The sequence below is a fragment of the Scomber scombrus genome, chromosome 21, assembly GCF_963691925.1.
Source record: "Scomber scombrus chromosome 21, fScoSco1.1, whole genome shotgun sequence".
Taxonomy (NCBI): Eukaryota; Metazoa; Chordata; class Actinopteri; order Scombriformes; family Scombridae; genus Scomber; species Scomber scombrus.
In genome coordinates, this window is record NC_084990.1 from 21,472,546 (window position 1) to 21,493,608 (window position 21,063).

The 21,063-nt window shown below is 38.1% G+C and overlaps 1 protein-coding gene across 1 annotated transcript in view; it reads right to left on the reverse strand.

The window, feature by feature from the left end:
• The window catches only part of map2k6 (mitogen-activated protein kinase kinase 6), a 37,555-nt gene extending 18,885 nt beyond the window's left edge, over positions 1-18,670 (reverse strand). The window contains exons 1-5 of the mRNA XM_062442479.1: positions 18,368-18,670; positions 4,003-4,066; positions 2,539-2,587; positions 679-792; positions 392-511 (exon numbers count right to left, since the gene is read on the reverse strand). Coding sequence (XP_062298463.1) covers positions 392-511; positions 679-792; positions 2,539-2,587; positions 4,003-4,066; positions 18,368-18,527 — 507 coding nt within the window. The 5' untranslated portion in view covers positions 18,528-18,670. The remainder of the gene's footprint in view (positions 1-391; positions 512-678; positions 793-2,538; positions 2,588-4,002; positions 4,067-18,367) is intronic.
• Positions 18,671-21,063: the final 2,393 nt, after the last annotated feature.

Consider the following 21,063-nt stretch of genomic DNA (forward strand, 5'->3'; position numbering starts at 1 on the left):
AGCTGTAATTTGAGAGTGGCCTGCTGTATTTAAAACAGACGCAGAGGACACGGAGTTGACGTGCACATGTGGCCGGAGCGACGACCACAACACACAACAGAGAAAACACACACACACACACACACACAGAGGGAGTGTGACTTCATTCTCTGCTCAGGTCCCCATTACTTCACTATATCTTTACATAGCAAATATTTGTTCATCTAGTGGGGCTGAAAGTCATTTATTTCATATTTAAGGACATTTATTCAATGCTTTTGTAGCCCGTAAATTACAATTGCTTCCATCGTGTTTAATTATACAACCTACAACCTTTTATTTCCATTTAATATCTGACTATTAATGACCATTTATGCTATCTAATTTCATGCAGAGGTGCACATTATACTACCTCTCTGAATAGCGCTCCGTAAAAGGTGACTGTGTAGTAACAGTCCACTGTCCTCATGGAGATGTCCAGGTCCATGAGCAGCCTCTTCTGCTCCTGAGTGTTCACTGTGGCCCGAATCCTCTGAGACAGGAGAGAGAGGAAACAGAAATGATCATTAAAAAAAGAAAGAAGACACATAACCCTCAGTCATGTCTTCTTGATTGTTCATAGCAAGAACAAACTGATTATGTGCATCTGCAGACTGGGTTAAATGATGATAGTAGCCTGCTGGTCGTCTCTTCACCCACCTTGACAGCCATGATTACGCCACTGGGAACGTGCTTCATCTTCTCCACCACTCCGTACGCTCCACGGCCGAGCTCACAGATCTGCTCCAGGTCATCTGCCTTCACCTCGAAATTCTGCACAAACAACGGCACAACGAAATCAGATGAGACGTGGATGCAAACACTTAAATACAGATAGTAACGCCACAAGCACGGAAAATTCTTGGTTCTGATTGGCTGAAAGGAACAGTGGGATTTATGTAACTGGACAGTATAACCGGACGTCTATATGTGTGTTTGTATTCACCTGTAATGTACATGCCAATAAAAATGTGGAAAATATCTCAAATGATCCCAAAATGTTTTTACACTTGGCTATCATCCCATTTATGGAAAACTAGTTAAAGAGTTTGGAGCTAGAAACTTTATCTTATAAATTATAGAAAGCTAGATTAATTGGATTTTGGACTGTTTATCAGACAAAACATGACATCTGAAAATGTCACTTTGCGCTCTGATAAATGATAACAGGCATTTTTCAATATTTTCTGACACTTTAGAGACAAAATGATTACTTGATTAATGAAAATAATTGTATAATGCAGCCCTACAAACATATTTGATCTTTGCATGTATCTAAAAGTCCAAAACAATCATCTCAGCTCCCATTTCATCCGTTACAACTTGTCAGGTATGATCCGAACACAGGAAGACAGGAAGAATTAAAACCATGTGAACAGATCAGCTGACTGCTGCTATCTCTTATCGTTAAAGGAAGGCTTCTATTTTTATTTATTTATTTATTATAAAGTGGTTCTAGGTGCTATATGAATACTGTGAAAGTATTAAACACAGAGAAATGCCTTTAAAGGAGCTGTAAGGCAAACTGAAACAAACAAAATGTGTTTATCTGCTATTTAACTAATTTATGAGCACTTATTTCATTTTAACTCAGTGTGAGAGTCTCTACTGCGTTTAGCTGTTATTTATGTTCAGGCTCTGCTCTGCTCTCTGTTCTTCACTGCGGGTGAGGATCAGACCACAGAGGAAACAAAACGCTGCACTTGTTGTTAGATGTCAGGAAGCTAATTTGTCATTGCACAGACTTTAAAAGGCTGGATGAGATTATCCTCAGTGGTGGCCATCACAATTTACCAGTGAGTTCTACCCAGAGCCCTGGTTATAACTAGCTACATCAGGCTACAATCCATTACATGTAGCCGGTCCCGCCGTGCGTCATACAGTCAGCCAATCAGAAGAGACAGTCATGAGACAAATATAAAAACACCCTGTTCTTGGTAGAGCTCCAGAGAGGAGATGTAGAACTATACTGAGATGGATTTTTTTGGTGCTTAAAACCTCAAAAATGTCTTCTTGGGGACATCAAAACTTCAAAACACCAGAAAAAGTATAAAATATGGAAAACTAAGCTTTTATTTTCCACATTTTTCAAGAAAACACAAAAAAATATATAATTTACTTTGACTTGTGGCCAACTTGAACAGGGTAAAAGCAGGCATCTCTGCCAATGGAAAATTCCGCTTATTTGATGAGATTAAAATAAATATTTTTACTGCCTGATGGGCAATAAAAGGCATTCCAGTCTCCCCACAATCAGAAGTGTTCAATTCGGCCGTAATGTTCACCGGGCCGTTCTTTACAGCCAACAGACCCTTTATTAAGCCAACCTCTGTGGACCGAGAGTGAGCGACCAAAAATACACTCGCGGGAGGAAAAAAGTAAACAGTGAAAAGTTATGTAAGAGTTCACAGTAAGAGAAAAAAAAGCATATAAAAAGCTTGAATGGGATTAGGAGAGGTGCAAAGATAAAGGTAAATATGTCCTGATGCAAAAATGAGTTGAAAAAATAAATAAATATACCTTTTCTCCGATGGTTACACAAGCTTTCGAATCCAAATCTCTCGGGGGTCTGAAACACACACACACACGTTTTATTATTACATGTAAACCTGTTAAATCTGACTTCAGGGGAAACTGCTGGATGAACATGATATTACAGTTTGTCCTGTTTGTCAATAAAACAATGTTAATGGTTATATTTCTTTCTCTTTTTCTCTAGAAGTGTCCTCTAGTTAGAAAAAGAACAACACATTAAATAAATAAACAAAGCAAATAAATAGAATGACATTATTTCTATAGCATCTTCAAAACATATGTTGAGCGTGTAATTTTATTCTTGATTATAGAAGCAGCAGTTTGACAATTAATAAATAAATAAACTCAAGGTTCACAGGTGTACTGCTCATACTAAACTGATGAAGATTTTTTGTAAAATACAAATAAATTCACATTTATATTAAATTAAATAAGATATCTTACTCAATATAATTTTAAAAAATCAAATAATAATGATAAATATGTATATGTAAATAATAGTTAATTCATATAAATTTATATTTAAACATTAAATGTAATTATTATAATTATAAATATTGATGAAACTAAGAAACAAATATTAAAGCTGCAACGATTAATCTATTAATTGATTAGAAATAATCTTTTTAAGCAAAAATATCAACAATTCAGACACTGCAAATATACATTTGAAGCTTTTTTGTGTCATTAATGTATCTGAATATCTTTAGATTTTGACTGTTCAGACAAAACAAGATATTTGAGGATGTTTCCTTTATTTCTACATGCATTTAAATCTACTGCCTACATTTTATAGACAAAAACATGAATCAATTAGTCAAGAAAACAATCTGCAGATTCACTGATAACGAATATAATTATTAGTTGCAGCCCAAATAAATACTTTAAAATCTAATTTAAACAAAGACGTTTTAAAGTATGAATGCAATAAATAGAAACCAAGAGTTCACACATGATGATGTAATACTTCTGGCACTGAACATGAAGTTGGCCTGAAACCAAAACGCTGCTGCAGGTTCGTTAATGAAGATGATTCACTTTAAGAGAAAACTGAACATTTCGTTTCTCTGCTGCTCGACAAACACCTGCAGTGTGAGTTTCCTGTAGCAACGCTGCAGAAGCTTTTTATTGAGATGAATATCAGGGGTGTGATATGTAGGAATGAATACTTTTACATGCACATTTGTGTTCAATTCACAATACCCAAGCTGATGTACCCAATATATAAGAAATCTGAATGTGACAGCTGGGAAATGATAATATTGGCAGGAAAAAACAACTTCCTTCCTCCTGTTTACTGCTGTTTGTTTTGCTTTAATGTTTTGGGTTTATGTGCACAACAGGATGTAAAGATCAATATTTGAAGGGTTTATCTGAAAATGAGCTGTGCAGGAATACAGGCCTGGCTCAGATGTGTGCATGCAAACATTATAAAGGAAAGGGTCTTACACTGCAGCAGGAGGAGGCTGCTCAAACACCTCCTTGGAGAGCTTGAGCACCGGCTTCCTCTTACCTGAAAACACAGAGAAAAAAAACAACAGAAAATCATGAGACATTTTTAAAAGAACAAGGATGAAACCTTCAAAGCTCAGCGATTCGATGATATAAATTTAGCAACTGTCAGTATCACTATCTGTCTTTTCCATGTCTCTGGGTGCATTAGGATGTCAGTATTGGATTGTTTTAATGCTTCCATAAATAAAAATAATAAAATATACTGATTGGTACAGTATTTAATTCACTGGATTACCTTCTGCTTATTTTATCCATTAACAGCTTCTGAATAGATTATTTTTTTTATAAAAAACCAATAAAGGCTCTAACTAACAATTTATTATAAGATATATAAAATACTCTGAGTGGAATAACTGATAAAAATGTCTTCAAACCAAAGATATTCTGTGATATTAATCAGAGAAAAGCAACAAAAACCTCAGATTTGAGAAGCTAAAGCCAAGAACACACTTGATTTAAGATTAATTAGACAATGAATCAGTTATTGATTAATTAAGATGTTGACTGTTGACTAATTGATCAACACACTCCTCATTTCCCTGTTAGGTCAATAGTATTTTACTGAATCTGAATCCTTTTATCAATAATCAATAATGCTGATCTGCAAATCTGAATTTTCAACTAAAACTATGAATGACTTATATCATATTAATATTTGAACACATTTAGAGAAGAAATGATCAACTTATTGATATTTTTAATCTCCAGAAAATGAATCTGCAAAACATTTTTGTGATCGATTAATGTTAAAAGTCAATTTTCTCACCAAAAATGCCCAAAAATGTCAGATTCAAGCTTCTCAAATGTTTTTTTGCTGTGTTGTAAATATAATACTTTCAAGTTGTGGAAAACTGAGGAATTCAAAGACAACACCTCTGACTCTCGGGAAATGTAATCTGCATTTTTCTCTATTTTTTAAATGTTCTTTTTATATTTTATAAACCGAACAATTAATAATGAATGAAAATAACCATTTGTTGCAACCTTAGCCATATTACACATGTCCTATCAATATGAAACACAAACATAATAATCTGGATATTGGCTTTTGAGCTTAAATGATAAAATAAGATAGATAATAGATTGTATTTGTCATTCAGATTATACACTATACAGTGATTCTTCATCTTTTATAATAATTTTAAAAATGTTATAGTCTGAAATGATGGTAAACATTTCAATTCACTTTTCTTGGTTAAAGAAACATAAGAGATGTAACTTTGAGGGAAGTGAAGTCTCATAAAGGAAGGAAGCAGTAAGCTGTGTTTACGCTGTAGAGTCTTCAGGTTGACACAGCTTACTGTAAAGCTCTGACTCATCACTCTGAGCTTCACACTCAGATAGGATCACCTGCTCTGGCCACCTGTAGTCTACTTATACTGGTGCACCTTTATACATGAGGCAATCCTTGGTCTGCTTCCCATACTACCTACTGTGTGCTTTTACCTCACAGAAAAGTGCTGCTCCATACTGTTTACTCTCTAATGACTCCTTTATGTTTTCTGTCCCTAAATGCAGTGAAATTGGATAAGTGGCATTTGTGTTTTCTGCACACTCGGCGTAAAATATGTTGTAGAGAAACTTTAAATTAAATGAATTCATCTCATTTAACTCCACAATCAGAGGAAATACAGGCAGCTTCCTCAGGATATAAATGTTTTTAATTTACTTGGTGACACAACTGATTCAATGTGAGTTTTCTTAATGCTTGTTTTGCTTCTTCTTTTTTTGAATTTGTCTCCTTTTGTGCTTTCTGTCTGTGCCTATGTGTTTTTATAAATGCTGTATTTATAAATGCTGCCTATCTAAGCAAAAAAAAAGGGAAAAAAAAGAGATTATCTCATGGGACTCACCGGGTTAAATAAAGCTTAAATAAAACATAAATAAAACAATAAACCAAAAACAGCTGACTGATCATTTAAATAATAAGGAGGAGAATTAAATGAATCTGGGTATTTTCTCTACTGAGAATCATATGTGAAAATAACTGAAGCTACATCCAGCAACTGGTTACCTAACGAGACACAAATAATGATAAGTGAGCATTAGAAGTCCTGCGAGGCACTTTTTTTTTTTTTTTACCTTCCTTCAGCTGTTTCCCTGTTTCCATTCCTTCTGCTAAGCTACGCTAACCAGCTGCTGCCCAAAGCTACACATTCACTAAGGTATCAAATCAACACAGGAAATAAATGTATTTCCCAAACATGCAGAACTATATCTTCCGAGTCTTTTTCTGAGCTGCCGTCGCTGCATTCGTACGACAACCTCCCGTCAAACGGTTTATTCTGAGTGAAGTGACAGCAGAAGACTGATGAGACTCCAGAGAGGTTTCACTGGCAGAGGAGCACACCAGAAGATGAAAGCATACTTAACTTCTTAACATAGCTCAAGATGAGAGATCAGTTGATCAGAGTTCATCCTGGTCAACCTTTGATTCCATCTCAGTAACAGCAGTGTGTGCAGTCTCTAAACCTTTGTCACTTTCTCTCCATTTTCCCCCCAGAAAAACAAAGCTCTGACTGTGACTCCTGGTCAAATTCATTAAAGACGAAGCACATTTAAATTTAAACCTTAGCGACGTGCAGAGTGGAAAATTTGCACTAAATATCTGACTATCTGACACTGATGATTCTCTGCTTCTGTCCGGAGCTCACGACAGCCGTCAGCCACTTTTAAAAAAAACTCCCACTGATGCAAAATGACTCAAACTTCCTGCATCCATTGCTCACTGACTGTTTCTGCCTCGGTTATGTTGCAAAAGAAAATCTGAATGTGTCACCAAAAAAAAGGTACATTTGTATATTTCCTGCTCATAAAGCGACTGACCGAAGCTCCCTCTCATCATCGACACTTACGGTTGGATGCAGGAAGTGACTCCAGATCCTAAGTGAATGTAACAGGCGCTGAGAGCAAGAAGAAGAAAAAGAAGAAGAGGAAGAAGAAGAGGAGGATGTGTGGCAGCCCAGGTGTGCTCGCTCCATCTGGAGGTGCTGCACTGATGGTTTAATGGCTGGGCGCCTTGTTAACGGGGCGTCACAGGTTGCTCTGGGTGTGTGTGTGTGTGTGTGTGTGTGTGTGTGTGTGTGTGTGTGTGTGTGTGTGTGTGTGTGTGTGTGTGTGTCTCATCTCCAGACAGGATCAGGATCAAACCTCCTCAGACTGGCTTTCAGCAGCTGAAGCCAGTGAGAGTGTGTTGCAGTGAATCCACAGGCAGACCTGCCTCTAAGTTACATGATCTGAGAAACAGACACACACACACACACACACACATACATATACACACACATACACACACACACATACTGCTTTAAAATCTGTCTAAAAACAACAGTGAGGTGCTGATATGAAAAATGAAAATGGTTTTCCTCGCTGTAATCATCATACCGACTATTAAAAGAACTCCTTCAAATGTGCTTTCAATGTAAGTGATAGGGGGCAAAAATCCACAGTGTGTTCACACAGTCATTTAAAAGTAGATGTGAAGCTTCAGCAAGTCTGAGTTAGTCATATCAAGTGGAAATCTGACACATTTACAGTCTTTTTTAGTATCACATTCCCTCTTTGTGTTTCCCTGTTGAGCTGTGGTGGAAGAATAGTAACAAAAAGAGAGACTTTGGCACTAAAAAGACTGTAATGATTAAAGATATCTACTTAATTTGACTCATTTGGACGGCTGAAGCTTCATATTAGCTTCAGATAAACTTTTAAATACATTTTTGCGCAAAAGGAGGACTGTGGATGTTGTTCTCTCTATTGTTTTAAAGCAGATTTAAAATGTGAACTAGTCCTTTAAAGCAAAATTTAAGTCATCCCTTTTAACTGCCCTCTGGCATAACACGCTATTAAAAGCTATTAAAAGTAAAACGGTGCATCTCTTCAATAGTTGTGGAACAGTGCCAGAGCAATTACTGGCATTTTTCACATTGCTGTCTTGCGAGAAAACACAAAAACACATGAAGCTGTGGACGGACACACACACACACACACACACACACGTGGTGCGTCCAGTGTGTCCTGGTTTGTTGAAACAGTGCAGGGTGTGACACCACTGTGCTATGCGGCCCTCCACCAGCGGCCTCTTACTGCCTGTCGCCTGGTCTCCACTTTCCAAAGCAGCTTTGTTGCACTAAAATGTCAGTTTGAGCCCCTCCTACATGCATTTACACAGACAACAATAGTCACTGGAAACCAACACTCTGCTAACACAACTAAAACTGAAAAATAGAAAACAGTCAAAAGGGAGCACACCTGCACCAAACCTGTTCTTTAACTATAAAAAATGTTTACATCATTTGGATGTGCATCTCAATCTGCATCAATATTATGAGAGGAATGCAAATTCTTATCCAGGAATTTTTTGTACAAGGATTCATTTTGCAAAATGTTCAAATGAGTCAGAAGTTTATCGTGTTCCTGTAGCGCCACCATTAGGTGACCTGCTGTCAAAGTGTAAAGGATCACTCATTGTTTACCTGTGCATGTGTCAGCGACATTTTGTTGCAACTCCACAACATTAGGTCCGACATTTCTAAAAAGGCCACAGCATCAAAACTTTCTCGGAAAACAACTTATTCATAATTTCATTCTTCAGAAACAATGAGTCAGTTCATTTAGTGCTGCAACTAACAATTATTTTACTAATTTTTGATTGATTGGTCAATTATTTTCTCCATTAATTAATTAGTCCCAGTCTGTAAAATGTCTGAAAATGGTGAAAAATGTCGATCAGTGTTTTCCCACAGGAACAAGATGCAACTTATAATGTTTAGCTTTGTCCCGTCTGACAGTCCACGACCCAGAGATCAACAGTTTACTATGATAGAGCAGTTAAAAAAAAACAAAAAAACAACGAAAAACAGAATAAATCATGTTTAATAAGGTTCTGATCAGATGTGTGTGAACAGAGACGAAATGTTATGAACCAAACAATTATTCAGTTATTCATAAATATAACCTAAAGACTGTCTGATTATGCAAATAAATAATGATTAGTTAAGAGGTGGACAAAATGCGTGTGTGCATGTTAGGGGCAGCCAGGTGTAGGTGTCAGAGAGAAAAAAAAGCTGCTTAAAACTGAACAAATCTTGCTCACAAAGAGAGACCAACGTTCAACTATCTGACATTTATTTAAAAGGATGCAGTCTAAAGTATCCACATTATAGCCATAAATGCATGATGATAAACAATCATATTTAATAAAGATCCCTTTTTATAAGATTTGTGAGCAGCACATTTCACACTTGAAAAACACAGTCAATTGTTGTCAGTGTTCTCTGGAGGACGGACTGCTACGGAGACACAGTTTCTTATTGCCTTCAGACATTTCTGTACTGACATTTCTAGTTATTACTCAGCATATGCACACAATATATCTGCAATGAGGTAATATCTGCAGAAATATCAGTCTGTGCATCTGTGTCCCGAATGAAAACTAAACTACATAACAAAGCAGCTGATTCAAATCAGATTGCCACAGCTTCATAACTTTCACTGTTTATTATGCATTGCATTAACATGAGGCTACATGCTGCAGCTAACTGCTAGCAGTCAGGAATGATAACATTGCTGAAAAAGCTCAGTGTAACTTAACAACTACAGAATGTTGAGGAGACTAGGACGAGTATATCAACTGAGATTTATTTATAATGATGTTAATAAGCAGGGAAATAATCTGACTTTGTAGGCACCTCAATAAGAAACCACATGCTAGCCTGAAGCTAACGCTCCTCCCTTAAAATCAGTTGATGCCCTGACAGTAACTTGACACTGAGTGTAAACTAAACACTGAAAGTTCACAGGTTATGGACGATGTAATCTGAATGAGTCGCTTTGGTTTACAGTACTTTGATTTGAAGATACGAGGATTATACTTCAAGTTTCCTCTTGCCTTCGACGTCACTTAAACATTTAAAAGTGTAAAATTAATGTAGTTCAATGTTCTTTAAATTACGTGCAAGACGTTTAAAAGCACAAATCAATCTCTTTTTTGCCACCTGCCATAGTCTACATTAGTAATCATCTGATATGTTCGTTAACAAACAGGATTGAGCAGAACAACACGTTCCACATGAAAAAAAAAAAGGATCAATAAATACTTTCATATGCATTAATCAGACCTGGGACTTTGTCAGATGATTGACCTCAAACAGTGTCGGAACAAAAGGCTCACTGTGTGACTACAGTGAAGCGACTGCATCCATTTTCTTTCTCCATGAGTGCATACGCTGACAGGCACACTGGAAAATACTTGTGCCTTACAGCCTTCAGTGCAGCCAGATCATGAGACAAGAGACAAGAGACAGCAGAGACGCTCCTGAAACCAAGACGACAGCTTTATTCTGCAAAACCTCAGGACGGCATGTCATGATGCACGATGCAACTCGGCCCGCTTTAGTAAACACAGTAAAAACCAAAGAAACCATTATGTAACCAGAGACTATCTGACATGTTAGATTTAATTGTTTTTTGCTTGATAAATGACAAGAAATCATTATTAAAATTGTTGAATAATTAATTGTCTTCATTTCAACACTTATATAACATAGCATGATTATTATTAATGATGCATGCACTTATGCAATACTGCATCATCAAGTAACTAGTTACTGCAGCTTATTTCCCTCTGAAAAGTGTTATTGTAACATAAAATACAAGGACAGTAATTGTACTTTATTTAATTTCCACCACTGATATAAACTGTCATTTCCAGGCCAGCAGCTAGATAACATAGAGACTGATCTAAATATATCCCATTTCAGACTTTCTCCAGATTCTGTTGCATAACTCCAAAAACACAATTCCTTCCTTTATTCTTGCTGAGCTCAGCATCAAACTTGCATGCTGTGGTAGGCAGTGTGGGTTAATTAAAAGCAGCAGTTCGTGTCATTCCCGTTGATTTGCAGCACATGAGTGCAAGTATGCAGCGAAATGCCAGAGAGGGAGGCCGCGGGAGATGGGTGTCTGTGTCGGGACACTCCTTGTTTCTCTGAAAGCAGCGAGAACAAGGACGGCCAGTAATTGGCTTTCACTGCAGCAATTAGCCATTTTCTCAAGAAGAAGGGACGGCGAGAGGAGAGGCGCTGAGGCAGATAACACTGCCAGTTTCTGCCACACCCAATAAGAGCATGCAATCGGTCTTGTCATGCATGCATGTCAGTTTATCAGCTGTAAAAGGAAAAAAACTGAATAATGCTGACAGGAGGATTTTGCAGGGCAGTCGCTCTGTGTAGAAACAGAGACAGCATGCATGCAGGAAGCCTCAGCATGACGGCCGGCCTGCGTGATAATGAGCCCTGCATGACGGGGGCACGTACACGGTGCCTGCTGCTAACCCACACATGCACTCCGGCTGGAATTCCAACAATCCCAAGAGTTCCTCAATGGAATTCCACAGAGCCAGAGGAAGACAGATCAATCACAGAGGGAGGGAGGCACTGAGCCGCAACCGGTGACACCAGGAGGGAAGGGAAAACACAGAGAAGCACACAGGAGGGAGGAAGGGAGGGAGAGAGGGAAGGAGGGAGGGAGGGAGGGAGGAGGGAAAGGGGAGATTTGAAAATAACTCCAGCTGGAGCCTTTGGCTGTTTGGCCCCCTCCGACCGCTCTGGCAGTTTGTGAGATACTCTACACTTCCAAAGATGGCAGGTCCTTTAGGTTACAGCTGTCGGAAGCTCCTTTGGGAATCATATCGTCACCGGCTCACACTACACATCCTGACACATCCTGTGCACTCAGCTCCACCTAAATGACACTTGCAGAAAACGGCTGCTTCTGCTGATTATCTGCAGGTCAAATACTGGAGACAATGACTTCACAGGCACGACATGAACCTGAAGGCCCAAACACACTGGCAGATAACAACGATCCGGCAGTTTGTTAGACGGGCTTAATAAAGTCATCTGTCAGAGTGTATAATGTCAGGTTTGAGGCAAGTCAGATGTGCAATAATTAACATCTTTGAATTTGCATAATCCATCTGAGAGTGCAACAAAACAAAAACAAGCTGTAACCACTGAGCTGTTGTGTGTAACTGCAGATTGCATTGATTAGTCAATTAATCGACTGACAGAATCACCATTGATAATTGGTTAGTTCCAAATTCTCACCTTCCAGCTTCTTAAATGTGAATATTTCTGGATTTCTTAAGTCCTTTATGGAAGTAAACTGAATATCTGTGGTGTTGTTCACAACCCAGACATTTGAGGAGTTCACACTGGGTTTTGGGAAACAGTGATCAACATTCTCACCATTTTCTGAACCAAGCCACTAATCAATTTATTGAGAAAATAATTAACGGTTTTTGGGGTTATTTGAAGATTTATTTTGAGCTTTTTGCCTTTATTTAGACAGTAACTGGCAGAGATGCTGATAGGAAACAGGAAAAGAGAGAGAGAGATATGACCTGCAGCATAGGTCTCCGACCAGATTCAAACCAAGGACGCTGCAATTATGTGGCATTCGCTCTAACCACTCGACCACCGGAGCGCTCCAGATTAATTGATAGATGATAATAATTGCTAGTTGCAGCACTTATGACGACAGCAGTCACATTGCAAAACATTTGTCCTAAATTGCTTTAAAAACAAAAAACCTGTTAATGGACATTCCTCTCCACTGACCACATTTCTCTTTCTCACTGATCAACTTATAGAGAGAAGCACAGAGGCCTTATGAACATGTGTACTCATTATTATTATTATTATTACGATATCAAAGAATAAAACTGGTGATTTTTACATAACTTTTTTATCATCATCATATCTCATGTTTGGAGCCAAACCAACAATAAACTGATCTGCTAACAAGTATCCAAAGTCTGATATATCGTATGATCTTATCTTTAAGTCCAGAATCAGCTCAAGACACTGAATGACAGCTGAACATGAATTCCCGCCGCTGTTTCACAGAAATGCACTTCCTTTCATGAGTATGACATCAGTTTTACTTTCAGTCTCATGTATGAAGAAGCACCAAGTCGCTTTTTCTTAAGAATTGAGAGTGAAATGAGTAATAGCAGGAACACTTCCAGCTCAGCTCTGACTCAAACAATTCAGTGATATATCTATAATGAATGTTTAGTAATTTGCAAAAAGGCTTTTCTCTTTTATATCAACGTAAACTGGATATCTTTGTGTTTTTGGTCTGTTAGCTATTTTTTTTAAATCCAATTTGCAAAAAAAAAAGCCAAGTCGCAGGCTGAATATAGCACTAAATAGCACTGATGAGAAAAAGAAAGACGGAGAAGATCCATGTGTGGACCCACCTGTGAGAAATGTAATTATTTGCATCTGCTATATCGCACTGCAAGGCTGTGCTACGGTGCAAACACCCTCCCTCCTCCGTTCTCACCCCCATTTCTCATCCCATTCTCAGCCGCAAAATCTGGAAAACCTGCTGCCATCACGACCACGAGGGTTACTCCAGGTTGAGTGGAGACCAGAAAAAGCCCTGGATTTATGTGCCTCTCATTTTCAACAAAGCAAATACTCATTTTAGCTTCATCTAGCTTCACTATTGCATAATCAACATCTTGCATGATTGCAACAAAAGCTGGAATAAACAGGAGTTGTTAAAAATGTCCTAAATATTGCTGCTCAGATAAGTTGCTGCAGCCTGGTTGCATGCACGCTTACTCAGTCAACCCCCCCTCCCTGAAAAGAGAAGTACAGTTAGTGGATCATCTGAACAATGCTCTGAACAATTCGACTGTTATTGCAGCAAAAAAAAGCCACTATAGGGCATGGAAGCGGAGCGGACCAACAATTGGCCCGTCGAAACAGCAAATTTAGTATCTGTGCAGCTGAAAAACGAAGCCTGCATTTGCATGACAAACGGGACGTTTGTGCAGGGGCGCGAGGGCCAGCCGGGGCTGCAGGGGGACACGAGCTGGGGAGGGTACGCTGACACACTGCCATCGGTTAGCCCGGCACACTACAGCACTCAGCACTCAGCACAATAGTGAAGGCAAAAAAGTGTCCGGGCCACACAGGCAGAGAAGGAGACGCGGGAGTTAACATGAAGCTGTGCCAAATGATATGAGAATTGAAGGAAACGGGCAGCAGATTGTGGTTGAGTTTGCTCAGTCTGGCGTGATTTTAATAAAACACGACTCTACTTGTTTTGTCTTTGAAGATTTCACTTCCTTCAGTTCTCCTAAGACATACGTGCAAGTAACAGTTTTGGTACATACTACTTTTTATAACAACCAAAATGTGTCTGTTACACCTGGTATCAAAAACTGGTATCAAATATCTTTGATCAGATCAGGTATCTACAGACTTTAAGTGCAGACTGGATTTAATTAAATCATAGATCTTGTGTGCATGCCTGTGATTACACAAACTTACATTTTAAATGACAACAATCTCCATTAACTGACTTTTTGACCACTTGGAAGCAGCAGATCAAGCTGTAAAAACACAACGTTGACATATTATTTCCTCAGACAGCAGACACAGCCCAAAAATAGCAATATTAGTAGACCTGCTAAGTGTCTCACAATATAAAAAATGCCTCCTACACTATAGTTATTATATTACATATTATTATATTCTGTTTTTGCCTGCTATCAACTCCTGAGGAAAATATTTGGCTCTTTAGCTGCTCCACTATGTTTACCACGTAGGTATCTGCACATTTGTTACAAATGTAATGACTTTTAAGACCTTTTTAATACATCTTTAAAGCAAAAATAATAACATTGCTGCTTGTTGTATTAAATTGCTCAACAAACAGTGGTACTTATGTAAAAACACTAATGTCACTTCAGTAATAGTATAAATTACCATGTTGTAAGTTGTTAAAGTACTCATATATATATAATATATTATAAGACATATAATAATGGAAAAGCAGGATTTTACTGTTGTAGTAGGATGAAATGGAGCATTTATATAGAACTGCAACTATAGATTAGTTTCATTATAGTTCCGACTGCTGATTATTTTTTACTTTAATTAATAAGTTGATTTGGTTGGTTATGTAAAATAATCAGTAAATAGTGATAATAATGATAAATAACATAAACTGAACAAATATAATTACGCTCATTCACTCTGCCCCAGCTCAGATCAAATTTAAAGCCTTAACTACTTCAATTCCAGACATTTTAAGACATTTTTAGACTTTGAATATCAAAAACTAAATGTAAGACTTTTAATGGATCGGCGGGGACTCTGACCAGCTAATCGCTGTGGCTGAATTCAAGCCAAATCCAGCACTGCGACGCAGGAGGGGGGGCTTTCAGCAGTGGGCGGACGTTGTTTCCGCAACCCAGGAAGTCAAGTTGGAATTACAGATTAATGCATTTAAGAGCTTATCAGAAACCAAAACACTTTAACGCTCACAGACAGGCTTTTTACAATTCTGGAAAATTCTCACGCCGGCGACCGTCTTATCTTTCGTCGCGTTGATCACGAGGTAAACAGTGGAATATGGCGCTCGCGTTACAAAATAATCCACCAGGAATGTGCAGTTGTATGTAGGTTGTGACGTCAGGTTGCAGTGACGCCTCCCCGCTGCATTAACATTCAAATAAATTAAAGGATTGCCTGATTTGGTGTGATGCAGCTTAACTGTGTCTGTCTGCTGTTGTGAGCCGATAGGTAGTGTACAGATGATTAATCAGTGCTGAAAACGACACTGATGAAAGTGAAACGGTAAAACTGTAAAACCAAAACAATGAACAATAAGATGCTAAAACGCTCCGTAAAGCTAAGAGTAAATTCTCTGTGTTTGACACTCTGAGCTACCCCAAATTACACCTAGTCATCTGATCCATCGTCAATATTAAAATACTGATTAGTGCAGCTTTAAGTAAGACATTCAAATAACTCTCCTATTACTCATATTGAAACTCAGTCATCATATCGAGCCCTAAAGCCATCACTTTTTCTTCAAACTTCTCTTCAATCTGATGCAATATGTGTTATTGAATCTAATTTCACGGCGTTAAAGAGCAACACGCAGTGACTTGTGCTCCGGTACACTGTCACTCTGACTTACTGCTGCTCTGTTGCTCTGTGAGCTCAACTACTGTTGTTCTCTTCACCTTGATGAAATGGAGACAGCATCACGACACCAAACTATCTGAGTAATTTGTGGAAACAAAGGTTCAATTTATTCACACAGAGCTGCAGCAAACCACAGAAAATGAAGAGAAAAATGCTGAAATTCTCTCTTCAAATGATAGTAAACTGAATATATTTGGGTTGTGGACTGTTGGTCAGAACAAAATGAGCTTTTGGAAACAGCGATGGACATTTTTCATCATTTTCTGACATTTTAAACTTTAATTTTAGATTTTTAATTAATCAAGAAAATAATTTAGATTCATTGATAATGAAAATAATCATCAGTTGCAGCCCTATATTCACCCATAAGAAGAAATTGCAGCCCTCCTGTCCTAATTACCAAAACACAGTAAATAAATAGCCACATAAAAACATTAATGTAAAAATGTAATTTAAAGAAATCCAAACAACGATTTAAATTTTTTAAAAAGTGTTCAAATCCATATTTACTTCTTAGTAAAGTTCTGGTTGTACTGTTCGTATCTCCTGTGGGAGAGAAGAGCCAGAACAGGTTGTTGTGTTGCTTTGTTCTGCATTTTTGGATTTGACATCATAAATTGAAAAAAGTATTTAGAGGAAGGTAAAAGTTGTTTGCATAAAAATACAGCTGCCTTATAAATGTTTAATCTAACCAACAATCCAAAAACCAAGAAAGATACTCTGTTTATAAAGATATAAAAACATCAAGAAGCAACAAATTCTCACACGTCAGAAATCGGGGACAGAAATTTGGCATTTTTGTTTGATAAATGACAAACTATTAATGGATAAATACAGTTTATGTTTAATATTTTTTCTAAATCAACACTTCCAGGGATCGCTACTTTCACACAGCTGCAGCAGAGCTACTCATCTGGCCAAGCAGATTCATCGCGAGCACCATTTTGTTCTTCTTGTTTCACTACAAGAAAAAAAAAAAAGTCCCAAACCAAGATCTTAACTGAGCGATTAATCAACTAATCATCTCATCTGGGTTTTCTGCAGTGTACAACCTCAATGTACGACAACAAGAAACCAACTTTTGCTTTCAGGACAGTCCCAAACCCACTCATTCATCTACACACACACACACAATAAATCTGTTATTATTCATCACAAGATGATCTGGTTGCAACAAGATAGTTCCTCTGTGTAGGTGGATGGACGATTGACTGTACCAGATAAACACTGTGAGGCTCTGACCATCAGGGGCTCTCTCTGCTACCTGTTCATGTCCTGTACAACCTCTCAGTGTGTGTGTGTGTGTGTGTGTGTGTGTGTGTTTGTGTATGTGTGTGTGTGTGTGTGTCTGTGTGTGTGTTCTGCAGGTTGTGCAATGAACCAGCCTCACTTTGGACTTCTTGGAAAACACGGTGAGGGGAGGAAAAAACGCCTGAGCTGCTTTCACTGCAGCTGTTTTTTTTCTTCTCTTTCTGCAAGCTGCATTCACTGATGATTCTTAAAGAGCCTCTCTCAGGCTGCAGAGAGAGAGAGAGACGTTAGGACTACTCCACTGCTCGTGTTGTTGCTCTACGGCGATAAAAGTTGGGGGTCAAAGTGTGACATGCACGCTTTCGTATGCATGCTGAGAAAAAGCTGCACATCAGTGGACACGCACCCAGGGGTTTGACACATATCCAGTTGCCTTGGACAGAAGCAGCAGCTGACAGCCTGAGACTTTTTTTTGCTTGGAGACTTGTGCTTTAATAGCCTGAAGAAGCCCCTGTTCCTGAACTCACCACCACCTATACACTCAAACTAAATCTATTATTAGATTTCCATTTCCTATCCCATGAGCAGGAACAAATCTGCATCCAATAAACACTCAAACTTGCCCACTGACTGACAGCTGCAGGTTGTCACGTCATGTTGCCCTGCTCCACCAAAAACACGCATATTTGCACAATTATTTACCTTGAGCAGTGTGCACGGGCCGTGCATCAACTCGTACAGAGTTTATTATAAAGAGTTGCAGTGTCCTTGGATATCTCGTGACTATTAAAGGCGCCCTGTGCTCAACATCCCTGCCTGTACGCTGCTAATAACGTCAATGAGTGAGTACACACAGCATCGTCTTACCAGGAACTGTGCAAAGGGGAAGATCTTAAACAGGAAATGCAACTGACCCTTGTAAACCATCTAACTTTAAAATGCACCGGCCGTGCTCGACCTGCAGCGGTGCATGTTGCAAACCGTGCAGCCGTGATTGCATATCGATAGTTTTGCACAGATCGGTTTCATATTCTTACCTCCCTTTGGCTGAGACATTTCCCCTTTGCTTTGATGAGGGGGAGGGGAAGCACAAAAGACTTTGCCTTCTTTCTCACTCCCTCCCTCCATCGCCCTCGCACTGGAGCCTCGGCGGCTTGCTTTGCAACAAAGATGCAAAATACAAGCCTCGATCTTCATGCACTTGGAGCCTTTTTGCGTCCGAGGCGTGCGTGTCCGTGCAAAGAGCGGTGTTACAATTGCACAGCCCTCACAGGCGTCGGGAAACGAGGTAATTTTGCAATTGCACTGCAAAGAATTCTCCGCAGCACTTACATGATGGGCCAAGGCTGGCAGCTGAAAGCTCCTAACTTGGATCAGTGCGAGCCCCTGCGAGAGAACGTTCTTCCTGCTTGGAGCGCAGAGGATCCTGGGAAATGTAGTGTTCCAATGTATTACATGGTTTACAGTAGACACACACAGCAAATGTATTTATATCTCAGTAGTGCATGGTTAAGATTCAACTTCAGATTATATTTGTAACCACATTTGTTACATTAGACACTTGTGCTTTACATAAGTGTTTCTATTTCATGTTATATTTGTACAACACTGCATTTCAGAGGGAAATCTTGTTGTTTTTACTTACACTTTATTTATTATACAGCTGCAGTTACTTTGCCAACTAAGATTTTTTTATATAAAACAATTTGCAGAAAATTCAACTACAACTATTTTGATAATTATTCAATTGTTTTGGTCATTTTGTCAAGCAAAAATGCCCCAAAATTATTTGATTCCAGCTTCTCAAGTGTAAAAAACACTTATACACACCTCCCTGACCTGTGGGAAATGGAGGTATTGCAATTTGTACTAAAGAAAAAAATACTTCCTGTCATTGTTTTTCTCCATATCTCAGTAGTGCATGGTTTAGATTCAACTTCAAATTATATTTGTAACCACATTTGTTACATTTGCATAAATTAGACACTTGTGCTTTACATAATTATTTCTATTTTATGTTATATTTGTACAACACTTCATTTCAGAGGGAAATATTGTTGTTTTTACTCCACTACATTTATTGGACAGCTGCAGCTACTTTTTAAATCAAGATTATTAAAGATTTAATTATATAAAACAATCGACAGATAACTATTTTGATAATCATTCAATTTTTTTGGTCATTTTGTGAAGAAAAAATGCCCAAAATTATTCAATTCCAGCTTCTCAAGCGTAAAAAAAAATGCTATTTGTCTTTGTTATAGACCAATAATAGTGTAATGAACATATTTGAATTAAAGTCACAAATCAAGACATTATCACACACCTCCTGACCTGTGGGGAATGGTGGTATTGCGAGAAAAATGACTTCCTGTCATTCTGTTTCTCTATAGTCAACGTTAGGTTGGATCAAGTGAAAAAAAATTCTAAAGCACATTTAAAAACATAGTGATATACGATCAAAATAGGAAAAGCCATAAAACAACACAATAAAATCACAAAGACCAGTTTAACACACAAAAAGACAAAGAAAAGCAACTCTCATACTGAGTTAAAAGCCAAGGAATAAAGATGTTTTAAGACGGCCTAACATGTACCATAGTTTGGGGGCCACAGCTGTGCTTCAATCTTGATCTCTGGACAATCAGAAGCAACTAGTCAGTGAACCTGGGCAATCTTGATGGGACATGTGGTTGTAAAAGGTCAGAGTTTTCACAGAGATTGGAGCTAGCCCATTTTATAATTGTTAGGCAAACAATAAAATCTTAAAATCAGTCCTAAAACACACAGGGAGCCAGTGAAGGGAGGCTAGTATGGGAGAAATGTGCTCTTGTTTGCATGTTCTTATTAAAAGATGAACAGCAGCTTTCTGGACCATCTGCAAGCATTAGAGGGAGGCCTGTCTAATACCAACATGAAGCACAGTACAATAGTCAAGTCGGTAGGAGATAAAAGCCTGTATAACCCTTTCAGAATCATTAAATAATAAAAAGGACTTGACCTTAGATAAGAGCCTCAGCTGGGAGAAGCTTGATTCTATCACTGAGTTTTATCTCTTTGTCCAGTTTAAAATCACCGTCCATTATCACACCGAGATGTGTTGGGGTATTGAAATTTTCGTGTCTTCCCAACAGTGTGTCCATCTCTTCTGCTGCTCTCCATTTATTATATTACCCATTTCTTTCTCCTTATTTTACCTGAATGAATGGGTCTGGATTGTAAAGTTTTTTTTTTTTTTTTTTTTTTACAACTATTTTTATTGGTGAAAGCGGAACAAGGACAACTTAGTCATTCACATAACATACATAACATGTATTGTGAAATACAATGCAAGAAGTTGTAAAAATAGAAATAATAATAAAGGGAAAACTAAGCCAAGCAACAACATAAGAGAAAGAATGTAAAAGAAAATATTGTTATTTAGTGAAGTAAATGGGATAGTCTGACAGGTTAAAGAGACACCAGCATACTTAAGAGATAAAGTTAGGAAGGACAGATTATACGTGTCGTAAACAGGCCAGAGATTTGATTCTTAGTGTGGAGGAATGATTGACAGGTTAATTCAATACTCAATAAATGGTCTCCATTACTTGAAGAAATCATTAATGACTCCCCTAAGAGAAAAAAGAGAAAACTGTGCATTACAAGGGTTTTGATGGCATGCCAAAAATGGCTATCAGTGGGTTTGCATATAGTGGGTGTTATATGTAAGACAGTAGATAACATCATTGGG